The sequence below is a fragment of the Oculina patagonica genome, chromosome 9 (assembly GCF_052425735.1).
Source record: "Oculina patagonica isolate OP01 chromosome 9, crgOcupat, whole genome shotgun sequence".
In the NCBI taxonomy this organism is placed as follows: Eukaryota; Metazoa; Cnidaria; class Anthozoa; order Scleractinia; family Oculinidae; genus Oculina; species Oculina patagonica.
Window position 1 is genome coordinate 10861898 of NC_135766.1, and position 17089 is coordinate 10878986.

Here is a 17089-nt window from a genome sequence, read left to right on the forward strand (position 1 = left end):
ATTACTACTGAAACTAAATTTAACACAACTAGGATGCAAGCTTTGAAGAAAACCAGGCTTCAGTTGCCACAGAAAAGGTAAAAAGAATCTACAAATTCTGTCAAATACGAATCTGGCAAATATGTTACTAACGCATTTTCACAATCAATATTCAACATACCGCAAGGATAAATTAACTGTCCATTAATCATTGTTTTCTTAAAAGCGCGTCTGAAATTATTCATCTTTCATTAGAATTAACAGGTGGGTATTTAAAATATAATTATTACTGAGAAAATACCCCAATTTTTTTTTTACAGGGATTAAAGGGAGGAAGGCAAGGCGCTGTGTCAGTAGAAATTTTCAGTTACTAAGATCGGCCCTAAAAAGGCTGAGCATTCTCGTGTTTTTTTTTTTCAATCACAGGCGACTTTCCAGGTGTGTTTCCCGGTGTCTTGATATATTACTAGTAGTCTTCTTCTATTCGTATTTTCAAGTAACCGTTTCCATCAACTTCTTTGGATAACGGGAAAAGTTGTTTTTTCTTAGAATGTCGTATCACAAGGAAAGCAAATTGATCTTTAATAAAGAATTTTGTTTCTCGCTTCAAATTTCGACACACTGTCATTTACACAAACATCCCACCCTGAATCTAAACTTTCCACACTTGGCAAACAGGAACACCCTTAAGCAGCATTACCATCTGCAAAGGCAAACAGCGCCTTATATTTACCCGAGCTGAGGCCTTTCATTCGCGACCAATAAGGAAATCATCCAGGTTGTGAGCAATATGAGTTTATCACACTGTATCGCTGTTTCGTTGTGTTTCTGATGTTGTGTTGTTGTTCAAGCCGCGTATAGAAAAGGAGATTTCATGCTGGGTGGATTATTTAGTATTCGCAAGCCGCACAGAGCGTCAGAGGGCCAATGTGGTGAGATTGATATCACGGGAGTGGGATTCGCAGAGGCAATGATCTTCGCCATCGAAAAGAGTTCACATATCTACAAAGATATGTGTCGAACAGTGCCCCCAGATACATTTCTTGCAAAAGCTATTGCTACAACCCTGGCGTACACCGGTTTTGATTTCGAAGCTCAAATCCCCCCTGACCAACACAGCATGTGAAGTTCGAATAGAAGCATTTGATGATATTAACAATGCGTCGAGGAATGCCATGCGCTCTCAATATTTGCCAAAGATTGCCCTGTGAATGCTGTCAAACGCTTTCTCATAATCGATGAAATTCACATACAGCTGCCTGTTCCATTTAGAACATTGCTCAAGTATATTCCTTAGGGTAAAAATTTGATCCGCACATCTGCGCCCCTTGCGAAACCCAGCTTGTTCATTTCGCAGGACATCATCAACAGCTTTGGTGATACGCTGGATAATGACTTTGCAGAAGATTTTACTTGGCACAGACAATGGCACAGACAAAAGGGTAACTCCACGCCAGTTGTTGCAGTCACTTAGAGACCCTTTCTTTGGCATCTTAATTATTACTCCTGTACTCCAATCCGATGGTGTTTCTTCCTGTTCCCAGATCTTTGTAAATAAGGGGGTGAGGATGGTTGCAGCAAGCTCAGGGTCTGCTTTGAACAGTTCAGCGTTTAAGTTGTCATTCAGTGCCAGGAGCTGTTCGGCTTTTCAAGGAATTTATGGCTTAGATGACTTCCCTCCTAGTTGGAACATCAGTGTTAACATCAAGGTCAATTGTCGCTTCCTGGATATTTGGTACCACAGTTGGTGGTGGCCTGTACAAAACCTCTTTAAAGTGCTCCATTCAGCGCATGTCTTGCTCTCGCTCTGATGTCAACAAGGTGCCGTTCTTGTCCTTTACAAGAATGTTGGTTGTATGGCATTTGCCTCTGATGTTCTTGGTAATCTTATACACTGTTTCTTGTTCGTTGCGTGCGGCTGCTTCCTCTGCCTGTGATGCAAGGTTCTCCATGTACCTCCGTTGTGGCTTGCAGTTGAAGTATATTTGGCTGGGAGTCGAAGTAAACTTTAATAGGAAAGTAAAAAAAAAAAAAAAGCAGTAACAAGGAAATACCAAGGCCAAGCTGAGATTAATTTATTGTTTATTTCACTCAATAACTAACTTTACTTCTGAAACATGCATGTTAAATGATTATTTTTTTTTCGCCATTACTTTTATCCGTTTTATTTCTTTCCCTATCACTCTGATTATTTCTGGATACATGTATCTTCTTGAAATGAACCGATAAACTAAACTTCAACAGTATACGTTGCATTACTTTTAATCAGTTCTCTTCTCTTCTTTTCTTGATTTCTTACTCTTACTAACATATTGCCACCACTGGGTTCTACAAACTTTCCCATGAAATCCACCTTGTGATCGCCTACACTAAGGCTAATTTGGTTCATTTTTCAAAGTAGAAAGAGGTTTGGACATTGGAATGTGAGCCGCGGAGGTTGCATTTCGCTTTGAGGCGACGCAATCGTCATCATCCGGTCCTGTTGGGTAGCTTTCTGGCCAGTACATATAGGTAGTCCAGACATTCATGCGAGTGAACAATTTTCGCTGAAAAGAAAATAGAAATAAAGATAAAACAATAAACAGACAAACAAATGAGCAAAACAACAGCTAGATAAAGTCGCCTACTTACCCACCTACCTACCTACCTACCTACCTACCTACCTACCTACCTACTGACCTACTAACTAACTAACTAACTAACTAACTAACTACCTAACTAACTAACTAACTAACTAACTAACTAACTAACTAACTAACTAACTAACTAACTAATTAACTAACTTACTAACTAACTATTTAACTAACTAATTAACTAACTAACTAACTTACTAAATAACTAACTAACTAACTAACTAACTAACTAACTAACCAAAAACTATCTAAAAACTAACGAAGGAACGAAAGAACGAACGAACAAACAAAAGAAGGGAAAAAAACCATTTACGTTTTTGGGTCATATCTTATAAAATCACAAAGTGATAGCTTTGTAAAGTGTGGAATTATACAGACGCGTCTACGCTACCTGGCATGTTTGTGCCGCCCAGCATTAGAACGTTGTCAAGTAGTTTTGAAAAAAAAAATATACTTAGTGATAGCGATAGTGATAGTGACGATGATTAGTAACTGAAACAATCTAAATAAGTCCTTAATTATTATATTTACAGCTATGTAATCTAATAATCCTTACATTAAGGTCTTTGCAGTTTTTATATCCTATCTGCGCATCGCAAGAAAGTTCAGGATCTATGGGAATGGTAATCGTGTACGTTCCAAATACACTCCGACATTCCTCTGCTCCTTCAAGTGGATCCGTGCAAGGCGAATCATTAGCAAGGGGATGGCAGCACATCGGCTCAAGGCGTTTGAACGGGTCGTTTACCGTCATACAGTAGAAGGAACCCTCTGAAAGTGTAACTGGCTGTTAGTTTAAGTCAAATCATTATAAGGCAAGTACATTGTGTGAATTTTGCACCGATATTATACTACTATCAAAATATATTATAAAAATTTTATATCCAGCAGCGTTCTTTCTTATCTAAAATTGTGTATGTAAAATAGAGTGAAAGAGTAATTTCCTGATCCACAGTAAATGAAATGTTATAAACTAGGTTTGTGCCGTTAATTAATATTTAGGGAATACATACATGTATATTTCAATAACAATAATATGTCTGAAAACTAAAAATGCCAAAAATTGAAACCTATAGCTTACTACAAATAATACCTGTTTGAAACTATTTCACTCCAAAAGTGGAACATTTCTTTAGATACGAGGCGATGGAACTAGCATATTAGTAATTAGGCCCACTTTACTATTGTCCGCTCTCTACTTTCTTGTATGTGCTTTCAGGCAAACGTGGCTAAACTTCTCGCATTTTTTTTTTTTTGAGTCTCGAATTCCCTAATTTAATATAGTAAGAGTTCTTTCCCCATTACTTTCCAAAGTTAAAAGAAAAATCTTAATTTTCCTTGTGTAGGTTTTAGGATTTTTAGACCGACATCCATTTTTTTTGTTCTTGAATAAGTTCTTGAATAAACCGATTAAGACAATTTTTATAACATGGGAGAATATTGCAATCCAATTTAGCGGATAATCATGTTGCCTTGTAGGGCGAGGTTACAATATTAAAGCATGATGTACCAACCTTACCCCCCCCCCCTCCCCTCGACTCCCAGTACGGTATTCCCTCGGCTATTTTTTTTTTTTTTGAGGGGGGGGGGGGTGGGAAGAGATAGGTTTGTTGGGTTCTTACTTGCTTCCCGGCACTTAGCGTCATCAGTCATCTTAAATCGATCGTACGTTAGGTATCGCCAGTTGTATTTCGATGATGTATCTGCCAGGGCCTGATGGAATACTCTGACTTTTCCAGTTCCATCTCTAAAGTACGATCTTCCCTCCGGCCTTAATTTCAGACGAACCGCATCCGGAACGCTCTCAGCTTGAGGTGTATCTCCATTGAGCTCTACATAAATCTTTATTGGAGAAGACAATTCAATCTTTAATAAGGCTTTTGTCCATACACAGACATCGATTTATCAATTGTGGCTCGTTTTGATAACATATTAGGGGCGCTCTGTTTAAGAAACAAGTCTGTTCAAAGCATAGCTCGTCCAGGAAACTATATAAACGACGTGTTGGCAGAAAGCATACCAAATTTCTGTTGTATTGAGGTGCTAAGCGTATCGTAATTAAGTCTTTCTCGACCCAGAACCTTTTTTTCTAACCCAGGGCCTTTTTAAACCCAGAGCCTTTTTTCTTGTGGAACTGGTTAATCAAAGCCAGCTAATTAAATATACGCAACAAGTGAAAAATGGTCATTTTTGCAAATGGTGTCATAACTTGGAGGGATTGCATATTTTAAGGTAATGTTTTGCCGCCATTGACAACTCATCATGTCCACCATTTGCGCTAGATTTCTACAAAATTGGTGATTTGAGCTGTATCACCTCCTTCTTGGATCTCGATCTACTGGACCTACTCTTAAACAACAACAACAAAAACAACAACAACAACAACAACAACAACAACAAACAGTGTTATTGACAATACTATCAAAGATGCAGCATATCGAAATTGTCTCCCCCTTTGGGATTCCCACCAGGTTAATACAGCTATTAAAAAAATGGAGGGAAAGAAAGGTTTTACAAAAGCTTTCGCAACAATACCGAGAGGTGGTTTGAAATACAACTAATAAATGCTAAGAATCTGTCTTGCCTTAATTCTACAGTTAAAATATGTAATGATTTAAGGATTTTTAAGAACACTAGGGTCAATGAAGCACCGACAACTTTGATGAAACAACGGTTCATTTTCACTACCGATAATAATACCTCGCTTTAACACTTTTGTAATTCGACCTATTTCGAAACAGCTTCATGGCAATAGCTTATATATAAGGACTCCAATAAGGTGAGTACCTTCAAAAGGCGAACATTATAACAGTCTTTACAGGCTTTGGATATGTCTAATGTGAACGTTGTCTGACCATCTTTGTGCAACTCCTCAAACATCTAAAAACGAAAAAAGAGAAAAACAGCATGCGAGTATTGATATCTTGTAGTACGTGATTTCACCATTGTAAACTAATTGTTTGCTAAAAAACAAAAGGCGTTATTTTCGTGCCAAAAATTTAAAAGAAAAAACGTTTATTGTTACATGTACCAAAGCCTCTTAAAACGCTTTTTCATTAACATTTTATTTCTACTAGATTTATTTCCAACTTGCCACGATAGCGTTATTGTGGGTACCTCCAGTCACGTTATCTGACTCCCTTTCCCTGAGTGAAATTTACAGAATAATATAGATTCCTACCCCTGGATTCTTGACACTGTCAAAAGGCCATTTGTGGATCCAAGTTTTGTGATGAATCTTGGTAAAGCATGAACGTGCTTTATTTTCAATTTGTTCTATCTCATATAAGGCTTTTTTCAAAGTAAGAACTCCGTTAAGACGTCCTGTGCCTTTTGCAGCGTTAACTGCTCTCTGCTGGAAGCTTTCCATTTTTTCGCCGACGTTCCACAGTGACCGGAACTCGAAACCCTTGTAGGCTTTATACAATTGTTTGGCAAAACTGGTCTCCATCTTCTCATAGGAAGTCAATAGGTTATCAAGGAAGGTCTGTTGTATGTTGTCCGTAATTGGAGAACCTATAAACGGTAAAAATAATTTTTTTTGGCCTCGTTTTTCAGTGTATTGCTATCCAAACAAAGACCTAACAGAACATTAGGTTGTTCCTTGTCATATTTCTTAAGTGGCTAAATAAGCGGCAAGCAAGGGAAATGATTTGTTGCCGGAGTGGCTACACGAGGAAACAATGTTCCGGGAACAAAATGTCACGCATGCGCACGATCTAGTCAACATTGCTTCCATGGTAGCGTAACTGGGAAACTTATGTTTCGGAAGCAAAAATATCTTAGAAGTGTCCGAGGAGCAAAAATGTTTTTTAGCTGAGGCAGAATCGCAAAATGTGCCAGCCGTCGTCAAGTTGATGGCAATTTTGTCGATCTCCACACAACCTTCAGCTTCCAACCTTTCTCTCGTATCTTGTGTATACGTGGGTTCACTTCGCGCGCTCAATGATTGAGAAAAATACACGATAGTATAGCTCTGTGAATATCTTTACTCTCGTTTAATTTAGTTTTACGCAGTTCACGTCTATGTCTTATGTCAACTATAAAAGCGCCTATGCGTGGCAATATTTACCTTTAGATTTTCCAATGGTTCTAATTTGATTGGCCGTTTCCCGCAAATTACTGATGTCGAAGTTGTATGTACCAATATCGTTATCTAGATCCATGATCCTTGATATGAGGTCGATTCTTGTAGCGCCATTAATAAAGAAACGTTCTATTTCTTCTTTGAACCTTGCCGTTTGGTGAGCTGCTAGCCTCTCTTCCAGCAGGCAAACTAAATCCGCTGCAAGTCCCTCCTTGTTCAATTCCAGGTTTGCCTGTGGTGTAAAACATATATGTATGAATATAGTATTCACAAATATCAATCAAATAGCGCAAAAATGAATTCAACCAGAAAATCGTAAATGGAACGCCTCAAACAGGTTTTGAATTACACTCAATCAAATCCAACTTGCGCAACCATAAGAAGTAATAAAAAAATCAAACTGTGCAAACAGGAAAGAATCAGGTGCTCACATAGAAACATTTGTAAAGGTTGTCGCAAAATCACTTAAAGTGTATATGACATGAAAAATATTTTCTGCTTATTTGGAAGGCCTTTCGAAATACAGAAGAATGGCGTTTTTCTTTTCGAAATATCTTTTTCGTTTCAGAGATATTGACGTTTTTGTATTATGCAAATTAGATCAGTGATGACGTCACAAGATTTGACTCTAAAAATTGGTAAAATACTGAATAAACAATATCTCTTAAACTATTGAAGCAGTGTTCTTGAAACTTGGCACCACAAATGTGCATCACAAAAGGAACAAAATGACACCCTTAGTATTGTTGCCATAGCAACTCTTTCAACTCCAGTCTCTCTCTGTCAAAAAGACAAATATCCCCATATCTGATTTCTAAAGTGAGACAAAGGGTCCTGCTTAGAACAGACATAGTTCCCATATTACCTTAATTCCCACCATTGGTTTGGCTGCGCTAGATGGTTCTTGGTTAAGACAAAAACTGGGAATTTCAGTTTTTATTGAGACAGCACCAGCGGCAAAACTGTTGTCATGGCAACAGCCTTAAGAGTAACATTTTGTTTCTTTTGTGATGCACATTTGTTGTGCCAATTTCCAAGAGCACTGCTTTAATAGTTTTAGAGATATTGTTTATTCAGTATTTTACCATTTTTAAGAGTCAAATCTTATGACGTCATCACTAATCTAATTTGCATAATACAAAAACGTCAATATCTCTGAAACGAAAAAAGATATTTCGAAAAGAAAAACGCCATTCTTCTGTATTTCGAAATGCCTTTCAAATAAGCAAAAAATATTTTTCATGTCATATACACTTTAATAGAAACAGCTAATAAATTTTTACTAAATGTTTTGTGTGTAAAACCGAAAAAAAAAAACAATCAGCTAGTTCAACTGCGCAATAATAACAAAAACACGAGTGAAGGTCAGCGGTGGAAAATGCTACTACCAGTGCTTTACTGGTGAAAGTTTATTTTAGGTCATTCCGAACACGATTTCGATCACTGTAAGACTTGTTAAACCTTTCTTTCGACGCTAATGTATTCTTCGATTCTGCTGAATTCTCCAGGTGCTTTAAGGCTCTGAGAGAACTTTGAGTGAGTGTTTTTGTCAACAATACAATGAAAAGAAATGGTCATCTGCTAAAGCTTACGTCTCCGTGAGTAACTTCTTGACCCTTATGTGACGTACTATAGCTGTATTGTTTTAAAGATTTTTTTTTCCAATGATATACTGGAAGGAGTCAATACCGGCGACGCCCTACAACGGTGAACATATAAACACATTATTTGTAATTCTCCAGTTAAGAAATAGAAAACATGTTCCGTGTTTCTATCGAGTTTTAGTAAAACTCAGCTGTGTTCTAATGGAAATCCGCGAATCTGATTGGTTCTCCCACTGATTTCTATTCGCCGATAGAAAACAGTCGCGCGCTCGCGTAGCTCTTTAAGCGGTAAATTTTCTTGATTTTTTGTCTTCAAAGTGCACAATATTGTAGGTTTTGGACTGCAATCCTTTAGAGTTTCTACTAAAACAATTAGACTACTCGCCCTCGTTTTCTATGAGCGATAGTCAACTCGGCTGCGCCTCGTTGACTATTTGCTCATAGAAAACTTGGGCTCGTAGTCTAATTGTTAAATAGAAACACGAGTGAAGTTTGGGAGAACGAGAAATGCTGTGGGAACACGAGTCGATAGACGAGTGTTTCCACAGCTTTTTCGAGTTCTCCCAAACTTTCACGAGTGTTTCTATTTAACAATTAGACTACGAGCCCAAGTTTTCTATGAGCAAATAGTAACGGGGCGCCCCCGGGTTGTTCTCTAAAAGAAAGGGGGGGCTATTTTTATTTTTTATAAAAAAAAATGAATCACTAAAATATAAAATTATTTAATAAAAATAAAAAAAAAATAAAAAAATCCTTAACGCGAGCCGAACATCTTTCTTAAAACAAATAAAAAGAAAAAAATTATACAAAAAAAACTAGATAGAAACACGGGAAACATGTTTTCTATTTCTTTTAGAAAACAGCACAAAGTAAATAACGCACATCAAAGTAATATTTAGCGCTTTATTTAACATCAAAACGTAGATTCTCTTCACCTCGCGGTTCTACGTCATGAACATAATCGGCCAATCGTAGTAAGGGAGTCGATGAACGGAAATAAATCAACTGTTCAACATTTGATTCAAGGCTAAATTTTTTGGGCCAAACAAACAAAGAAAACAGGCCCCAAAGTTAACGTAATTATAAGAAATAACTAAGCCGATGGTTTAACTGAAGTCCAGCACTGGAAGGAGTCAAGAATTGTGGTTTTATTTCGCTTCATTGAACTAACCGAATGCATATGGTTTGACGACCGATGCTGTCGATCGAGCGACTCGAACCTTGGAGGTGAAAGTGCATTATTTTTCTGTTAAAAGAAGTTTGACTCGGCATTCTGAACGAATATCTTGTCCTGTTGAGGAGCTGTGAATAGTTCTGAAGTGCTGCAAAGCCTACAATGGAGTGAAGTTGCGCCAATTCATATACTTCTTTGAAAGGTCGGCCGCTTCGATAGTTTCTTTCACAGACTATTTTTGAATGTGAAGCGGGCTCTGTAAACATCTTACTCGCTTGTTTTCAAGTGTGCAAATATTTGTTTAGTCTTAACCTGGTTTTTGTCAGCTGTGACATTAAAATTTGGCACAATTCTTAGTTGTTATTTTTGCATTGCTTATTTCAGCGCCGTGAATATTGATTGCCGTGTCTACGACAACTGTCTGTGTCTCCATCGAGTTATAGAAACAGAATTTTTAACCAATCAGCGCACGTATTTACTTTGTGCTATTTTCTAATTTTCAATAATTACAAGAGTTATATTACCTTCATTATCTCTGGCACTTCTTGAACTTCCATTGTATCAAAATTCAAATCACTGGAGTCCGTTAGAGCGTCGTATTGCTCGCCAAACGTCATCCATTTTTGTAATTTCCCTTTGTTTTCTTGGAGGGTACCTTTGTTGCACTGTGTGGCAAAGGTCTCGATGAAACTGAGAGAGGAATCCAAAATACCACCTGGGCTCTTCCCTCCTACAGAGGTCACAAATCCTGTCATGCTTTTGAGTATCGCAAAAAGATGCTGCATACTAAACTTCGATTGTACGTCTTCTACCATCGCCATGACTGTCTCCAGATTGCTGTTCATGCGCTTTTCCAACTGCTCAATACTCTACAAAGGAAGAGACGAACAGGATTGTCAAAAAACGGAGTTGAGGGGGGAGAAGGCTGGTCGGCAAATACCTTTGTCCTCATAGCGGCGACTGCGGTGACAACCAAAACAATGCTAAAAATGAACCTGCTAAGTATGACGTCATTGATAGACAATTCTGCATGTCAACATTGTAGCCACGAAAGGGCGAGGGCAATGCCTAAAACATTTTTCTATTACAAATTATTAAACCTATCTGTGTCTTTCAATACATAGAAAAACAGCAATAAAGGTAACATGGTAAAGTTATGCGTTATCTATAAAACCTAAAGGGTTTGTTTTAACCCAGGTTTTTGTTTCGAACTTTTGCAATGGCTAGAGCAATGGCTAGAAGATTTCGAGTGAACGTTTCGAAAGAATCTGCTCTTCTTGTTTTAAGGCTTAAACGATCAATCTAACGAGCCCTTTAAGTAAAGAAGCGATCTTTAAATCGATTCTTTACTTGAAGTCTTTAATCTCCTGGGGTTATGGGCGGAAATGAGAAAATCATGTTCTTTTTTACAAAAAAAAGTTTTTGTTTAGATTGGTTCGTAACCCTGATTTTGTTTTTGAAACTCGAGACACCGTATGAAAAGGTGAATTTAAGCACATGTTTGCAATGAATTATATTATCAATAATATAGCATATTAAAAATGCAGTTTGCTACAGTTTCGGCGTTTAAAAAATAACCTTTTTACCATTTTTTGTAACATTTTTTTTAGCAGAAAATTTAACAAATTGACATTAGTTTTTTATGCGTCTGTCCTGTTATTGATGATAAATTGAGTCATAACATTGTCAGAGTGTTGTAGATTCGCGAGCCGCCAGGCGAGCGGATCTACAACAAAAACTGATGTCAATTTGTTTTTTACAATAACAAAAAGCCAAAACTGATCTTAAACGAAAGACAAAAATCTACGGGGAAGATGCGATTGTCGTACGGCCGCAGAATCTTAATTTTGTCGCTGTAATTTGGAAAATCACACTCGCAGGCTCGTAAATTAAAAGTTTGGTAAGAATACCGCCAGAAATACACGAGAAAATTCGAATTGTTCAACTAACCTTAGCTTTAATCAACTGAAAGGTGTTCACAAAATAACCCGAAAACTTGGTTCAGCTTTCTAATTTCATTGACAGCACACATTCCCGCTCACCGCCGATTTTCGGTCTGCATCCTCAATAAACATCCAGAAAATTAACCAATGAGCGCGCGAGAATTCGCTCAGTTATTGCAAAATATATTTTTGACAGTCTATTTCAGATAAAAATGCGCATTAGAAATACAAAGAATGACCAATAGCAATTGCACATTTGCAATCGCATGGGAGGTTCCGTTAAGCAGATTCCTTTTTTGGTTAACACTGGTTCTTTTCATATAAGCTATTCCTCTATCCATTTCAAAGGCCGCGAGAATTCCGCTTACCATTTTGTCCACTTCTAGATAGCGAAAACGTGGCTTATTGGTTAAACAAACATGTGACACGGGTCGATTCTTATAATGACTATGTTCAAACCATGTCACACGTGACAAGGTATTTCACACGAAATTTTCTTGTCCCTGCGTTAGAAATTGTACAAAATTGTTATGTCAATTTAAAAGAATTCCAAACACCCGCATCATCAGCAACAACAAAAATGCCCAGCTTACCACTTAACTCGATATTGATTTTTAACGCATTAATGTTGCATTACAATCCTCGTTAAAAGCAGTCTCATTCATGCGACAAAATTAAGGCCACGCAGCCTACTAACAACGTCATTTTTGAATATGAAAGACAAATGAAGACTTACTAATCTGTATAACTCCTTTTGCGTTGTTGCCACTCTTTTAGCCTCTTTCATTCTGTTTCTTTCATTGAGCACTTGGCGGTTGGCTGTTTTCCAAACCATTTCCTTTACTACAGTTTTTAACTCCTTTTGTTGTTTAACTAAACTTTGTATACTATTGTAAGCAGTTTCATACGGATCGGCGTACTCGACGATCTTTTCAGCGTTCCTCTTTAATTCCTCCCATCTCATAATCGGGGCAAACAGCTTATTGTTTCCAAATCTATCAAATTCGTCTTTGTCTAGAAAGCCTAGCCGTCTTTCTGCATCTGCAAGAATTTAAAGGCAATAAGTGTACATTGAAAAAATGAGTTAAAAATGAGCAATAACAATACGTGTCTGCTGTCAATATCTGCATTCTTTTAAGGTAATGGGACATGTGAAAACAGGCGTTTTTGCTAAGCAATTAACAGCAGCGCTTAGGTTAGTATGTAGAATGTTTTAATTTCTTTTTTGCTTGGTTTTAGTGGTACTTATCTCAAACGATCTACGTATCCACAGTCGTAATGATCTCTAAATGACTTCAGCGCCATTCCTTGAAAATATTTTTGATCCAAAAGCCTTTGTAGAAAACTGTCAAAATTATAATGCTTTAAATATCTTGGAATAGGAGTGAATCTTTCAAATGAATGAAATTTCATTCAGCAAATGCCGACATGTTTACTTGTCCGGATGAACATAATTTTTACTGTCCAACATGATGCTGTCTACCAAAGTAAAATAATGGATTAGCACGTGACCACAATGCAGATATTCGACTAGTGGATTATTACTGAAATATAATATTTTTTTTTATTTTGTAGCATCGTTGAATACTCTTACGAGCATGGTCAAGCAAATAATTTATTATGATGGCAGCGATATTACACTAAAATCTTTAATTTATTTTCAAACGTTTATTTTTAAAATTCATAAATAGAGACTTTAAGTCAAGCTAATTTTCTGTGGCGACGGAAGTGAGACATTGAAAACATAAAAATTGAAAGGACCTGCAAGACAACCAGCATATTATCCACCTTACTTGGTTCTTTTGATCACGAAAAAAAGACACGATCAACCCTATATTCAGACTGCGGGGGCTTTTGAGGCCCGCGCTGAATTTGAACGCTTTTAACTTTTTTAAGATTCAACCAAAACCCGCCAAACTTTCTGAGTTTACTTAAATTTATCTGGAAATAAATTGTTAGGATAGGATGTTGTGTCAGGAACTTGAAATCACCATGGAAACGGCATTTTTATAGGCATGTTTGCCAAATGTGTAATTTTCGTGTTTCTTTTAATGAAAATTAACTCAAAGGTAATTAGTTTTTACCTTTTTGCGGGTTTTAAGCACAATTTTATTGATTTGGTGTACTTTGCAGTAATTTTGGGTAGTTTTCTGGCATTTTTGGAAAAAAAACTTGAAAGTGGATCCAAGATGGCGGCTGTTTTAACATCATGATATAATTTTCACGTGATGTGACGTCATCATCCCACGTGACGTACACCAAAAGAAAGATGCTTCAACATACTATATATCCTATAAGTTTCATTGGGATTGCTTAAATATTTTGGAAGTTACATAGGGGGGGGGGGGGGGGGGCTCAATAGGGTTAAAAAAAGATCTTAGCTTGAAAATTGCATAATCGAGTAAATTGAGATTTAAATAAAGGGCTAAACAATAAATTACAATTAGGGGAGCCCCTATTCAGGCTTGGCTAAACATTTTAATGTATATGTTGTAAATATTTTTTTTTTTTTTTTTTTTTTTTTATTTTTTTTTTTTTTTTTTATTTTTATTTTTTTTTTTTTTTTTTTTTTTTTTTTATTTTTTATTTATTTTTTTTTTTTTTTATATTTTTTATTTTTTAACCCCATATAAAACTATTTATTTTAGATTTATAAAAAAATATTTTTATTTATAAACTAACCTTTTCTCAATGAAGTCGTATCCTCTCTATCTTTTGGCAAGGCAACTAAGAACCCTAGCACACGTTTGCCTTCTTTGAGATCATTAGCCCAAATACGATCTTCAGCATACCGCTTCATCAACTTTAACAACGTCAGTGGGTATCTGTTTTTCGCGCTATTAGAGAGGTCCAATTTGCGAACGTAGGTGTTTTCCACTTGACCATTGGAACCATCAACCATCGGTGCTTAAATCCCAAAAAAAAATGAAAAATTAAAGCCACAAAATGTTGCTATTGTCTGTTAGACATTCACATACAGAAAAAACATCTGATCACAACCGTTTTTCGAAGTTAGCTGCTCTAACTAAAACCAAGCCCTAGTTCTTAAAGCGGATTGTTCGAGAGAGGCACCGCGCCAATCGCCGACAACAATCATTGGGTTCACTTGAGGCACAAGAGATTTTCTGAATGTTTTAAACAATAATGAAAAAACAACAACAATTACAACAACGACTTTTGAACTTGCCCCCCCCCCCCCCCCCCCCCCCCCCCCCCCTCAAAAAAAAAAAAAAAAAAGGAAGAAGAAGACGAAGAAGAAGAGAGAAGGAAAAAAATCCAAAGTATCAGCCGGGTTGTAGCCGGGGACCGACTTGCACAGGAAAAAATGTAATTTACAGGAAAAGTCTTTATAATAATAAATTAGATGTAGGACGTTGTAGCTGGAAAGGCGCACAATCGTGTCCAAGATCTTTACCAAAAAGGCGCTGATAGGTAAACCAAACGAACAAACAAACAATAAATTAAAAAAAAAAAATTGTTTTGTTTTAGACGGTAATCCGTATTAGGAGAGCATTAATTATAAGCAGTTATTACATATATACATGTACATATGTCTTATTATCCACTCCCTTCGGGGAGTGGATAATAAGATGAATGATATAATAAGGTATAATAATTTTACAACACTGGCTGTGGGACTTTGTCAGACTCCTAATGGTGCAGTTTACAAGTAATGAGGAAATGAGTAATGATGCCCCCCTATGTGAGTGTGAAATTGAGATAGACCACTACACCGGGGACTACGTCCCCTACTCTGTACGAAGCGTGTGTGGGCTCTTTAACGTCCCACATAATTTATTGCATGAACAAGGCTTGTGAGACAGGGCCTACTGTTTATCGTTCTTATCCAGGAAGACTAGAATGACCATTTGCAGATGTCTTTACAAATGCAGCATATTCTCATCAGTTATTTTCAGACCCTGAGTGTTGGTCCGCTCTGGGACTCTTCCCCGAGACCTCTCGCACTTTAGTTCGGCGCTCTACCAAATGAGCTAACCGGTCGGCGGTACTATTACAAATAACGTAATAAAGTAATGCAAATGTTGACAAAAGAAAAGTACATAGTACCTGTCCCGTCAGCTCCTTTATCTCCTTGTTCCCCCCTTGTCGGGTTCGCTATTGCACCGAGCTCCTTACAATAAGTCGTACAGGAAACAACTCCACCTAAATAACTTGTACATTGTTTTTCATATTTACACGACATCCCACTTCCGCCATGACTTCCCAAGCCCCCTAAAAAAGAAAAGACGGAATGTTATGTTTATTATCGAAATGAACCCACTACACTCAGGTATGAACAATTTGCTCATCTCCAGACTGAGGTAACCAAGCCTGGTAGTGGACAGCTGTTTTGTCCTCTTTAGGACCCCTCAGCTCTGCGTAAGGCATGGTGGTAAGGCATAATGGTAATGGGAGTTCTTATTTCTCATACCTCAATTATCCAACGCGCTGGTGTACAAGGTGGATCGCTGGAGACGAGCCCACCAGTAGTCTTAGACTACTCATTCCGTTACTTGAATAAAAATCTTGGCACGAGCACTACGTCTTAAGGGCTTAACCATGAATACAGTTATTTGACGAATACCCTACTAACTCGTAAATCATTTTAGTTTGATGCCTTTTTTTGGAGAACAGCGTTTATCTTAAATAAATGTGGGTTGGTTGTTATTTATTAATTAACCCTCGGACGTACAAGCAAACTCATACCCCCATCATCGTACAAGGGGGGGGGGGGGGGGGGGGTGGATGGAACCCCTCCCCGGAGTTTTCGTTATATTAAGGCCTAGCGAAATTATTTTGCCTGAGAAGAAAGCCCTTAGCTTACCTACAAGATTACATTTTATTGTGACGTCAATGACATCACGTGACGTCATAAGAACCGCCATCTTGGATCCGCCATCTTGATCAACATTTTCTTAGAAAGTCACAAAATAACGAAAATGATCAAAATCAAGGTAGAATTTGGAATGTAAAAATACACAAATCTTACACTTCTTTTTAAAAAACTGGAAAAAATCAAGAAAAATGTTAAAAATGACGATTTTTGCCATGGACACATGTTGACATATCAAAATTTCCGCAAAGCATAAATGAACAGCTACCGAAAGTTTCAGCATTGTAGGGTAAATGCTTTTTTCAAAATTGGGAAAAAACCTTACGGGGGGGGGGGTGGCATCCACCCCCCCCCCTTGTAGGTCCGAGGGTTAAGAAAAAGCAAAAAAAAAAATACCTTCTCCTCCAATTCCATTGTTAGCTGCTCTGGCTCCTTGCCCAGGACAAGTTTTCAGTTCAATCTTTCCAAAGATTCTTGCGACATAAAATGTTTGTTGCCCTGCGTCACCACCGTTTCCTGTTTTGAAATGTTATTTGCAATATGATAACAGTATTGATGATGATGATGATGATGATAATGATGATGATGATAATGACGATGATAATGATGATGATGATAATGATGATGATGATAATGATGATGATGATGATGATGATGATGATAATGATGATGATGATAATGACGATGATGATAATGATGATGATGATAATGATGATGATGATGATGATGATGATGATGATGATGATGATGATGATGACGATGACGATGAAAATGATGATGATGATAATGATGATGATGAATCAAACAGCAACAACGAAAAAACAAACAAACGAAC

At 37.3% G+C, this 17089-nt stretch overlaps 1 protein-coding gene across 1 annotated transcript in view; it reads right to left on the reverse strand.

The window, feature by feature from the left end:
* Positions 1-2109: 2109 nt before the first annotated feature.
* Positions 2110-17089, reverse strand: part of LOC144665665 (uncharacterized) — a 30421-nt gene continuing 15441 nt past the window's right edge. Inside the window, exons 7-17 of the mRNA XM_078526944.1 lie at positions 16651-16770; positions 15489-15653; positions 14103-14327; positions 12157-12461; positions 10002-10346; positions 6685-6931; positions 5794-6128; positions 5400-5492; positions 4235-4454; positions 3169-3383; positions 2110-2525 (exon numbers count right to left, since the gene is read on the reverse strand). Coding sequence (XP_078383070.1) covers positions 2355-2525; positions 3169-3383; positions 4235-4454; positions 5400-5492; positions 5794-6128; positions 6685-6931; positions 10002-10346; positions 12157-12461; positions 14103-14327; positions 15489-15653; positions 16651-16770 — 2441 coding nt within the window. The 3' untranslated portion in view covers positions 2110-2354. The remainder of the gene's footprint in view (positions 2526-3168; positions 3384-4234; positions 4455-5399; positions 5493-5793; positions 6129-6684; positions 6932-10001; positions 10347-12156; positions 12462-14102; positions 14328-15488; positions 15654-16650; positions 16771-17089) is intronic.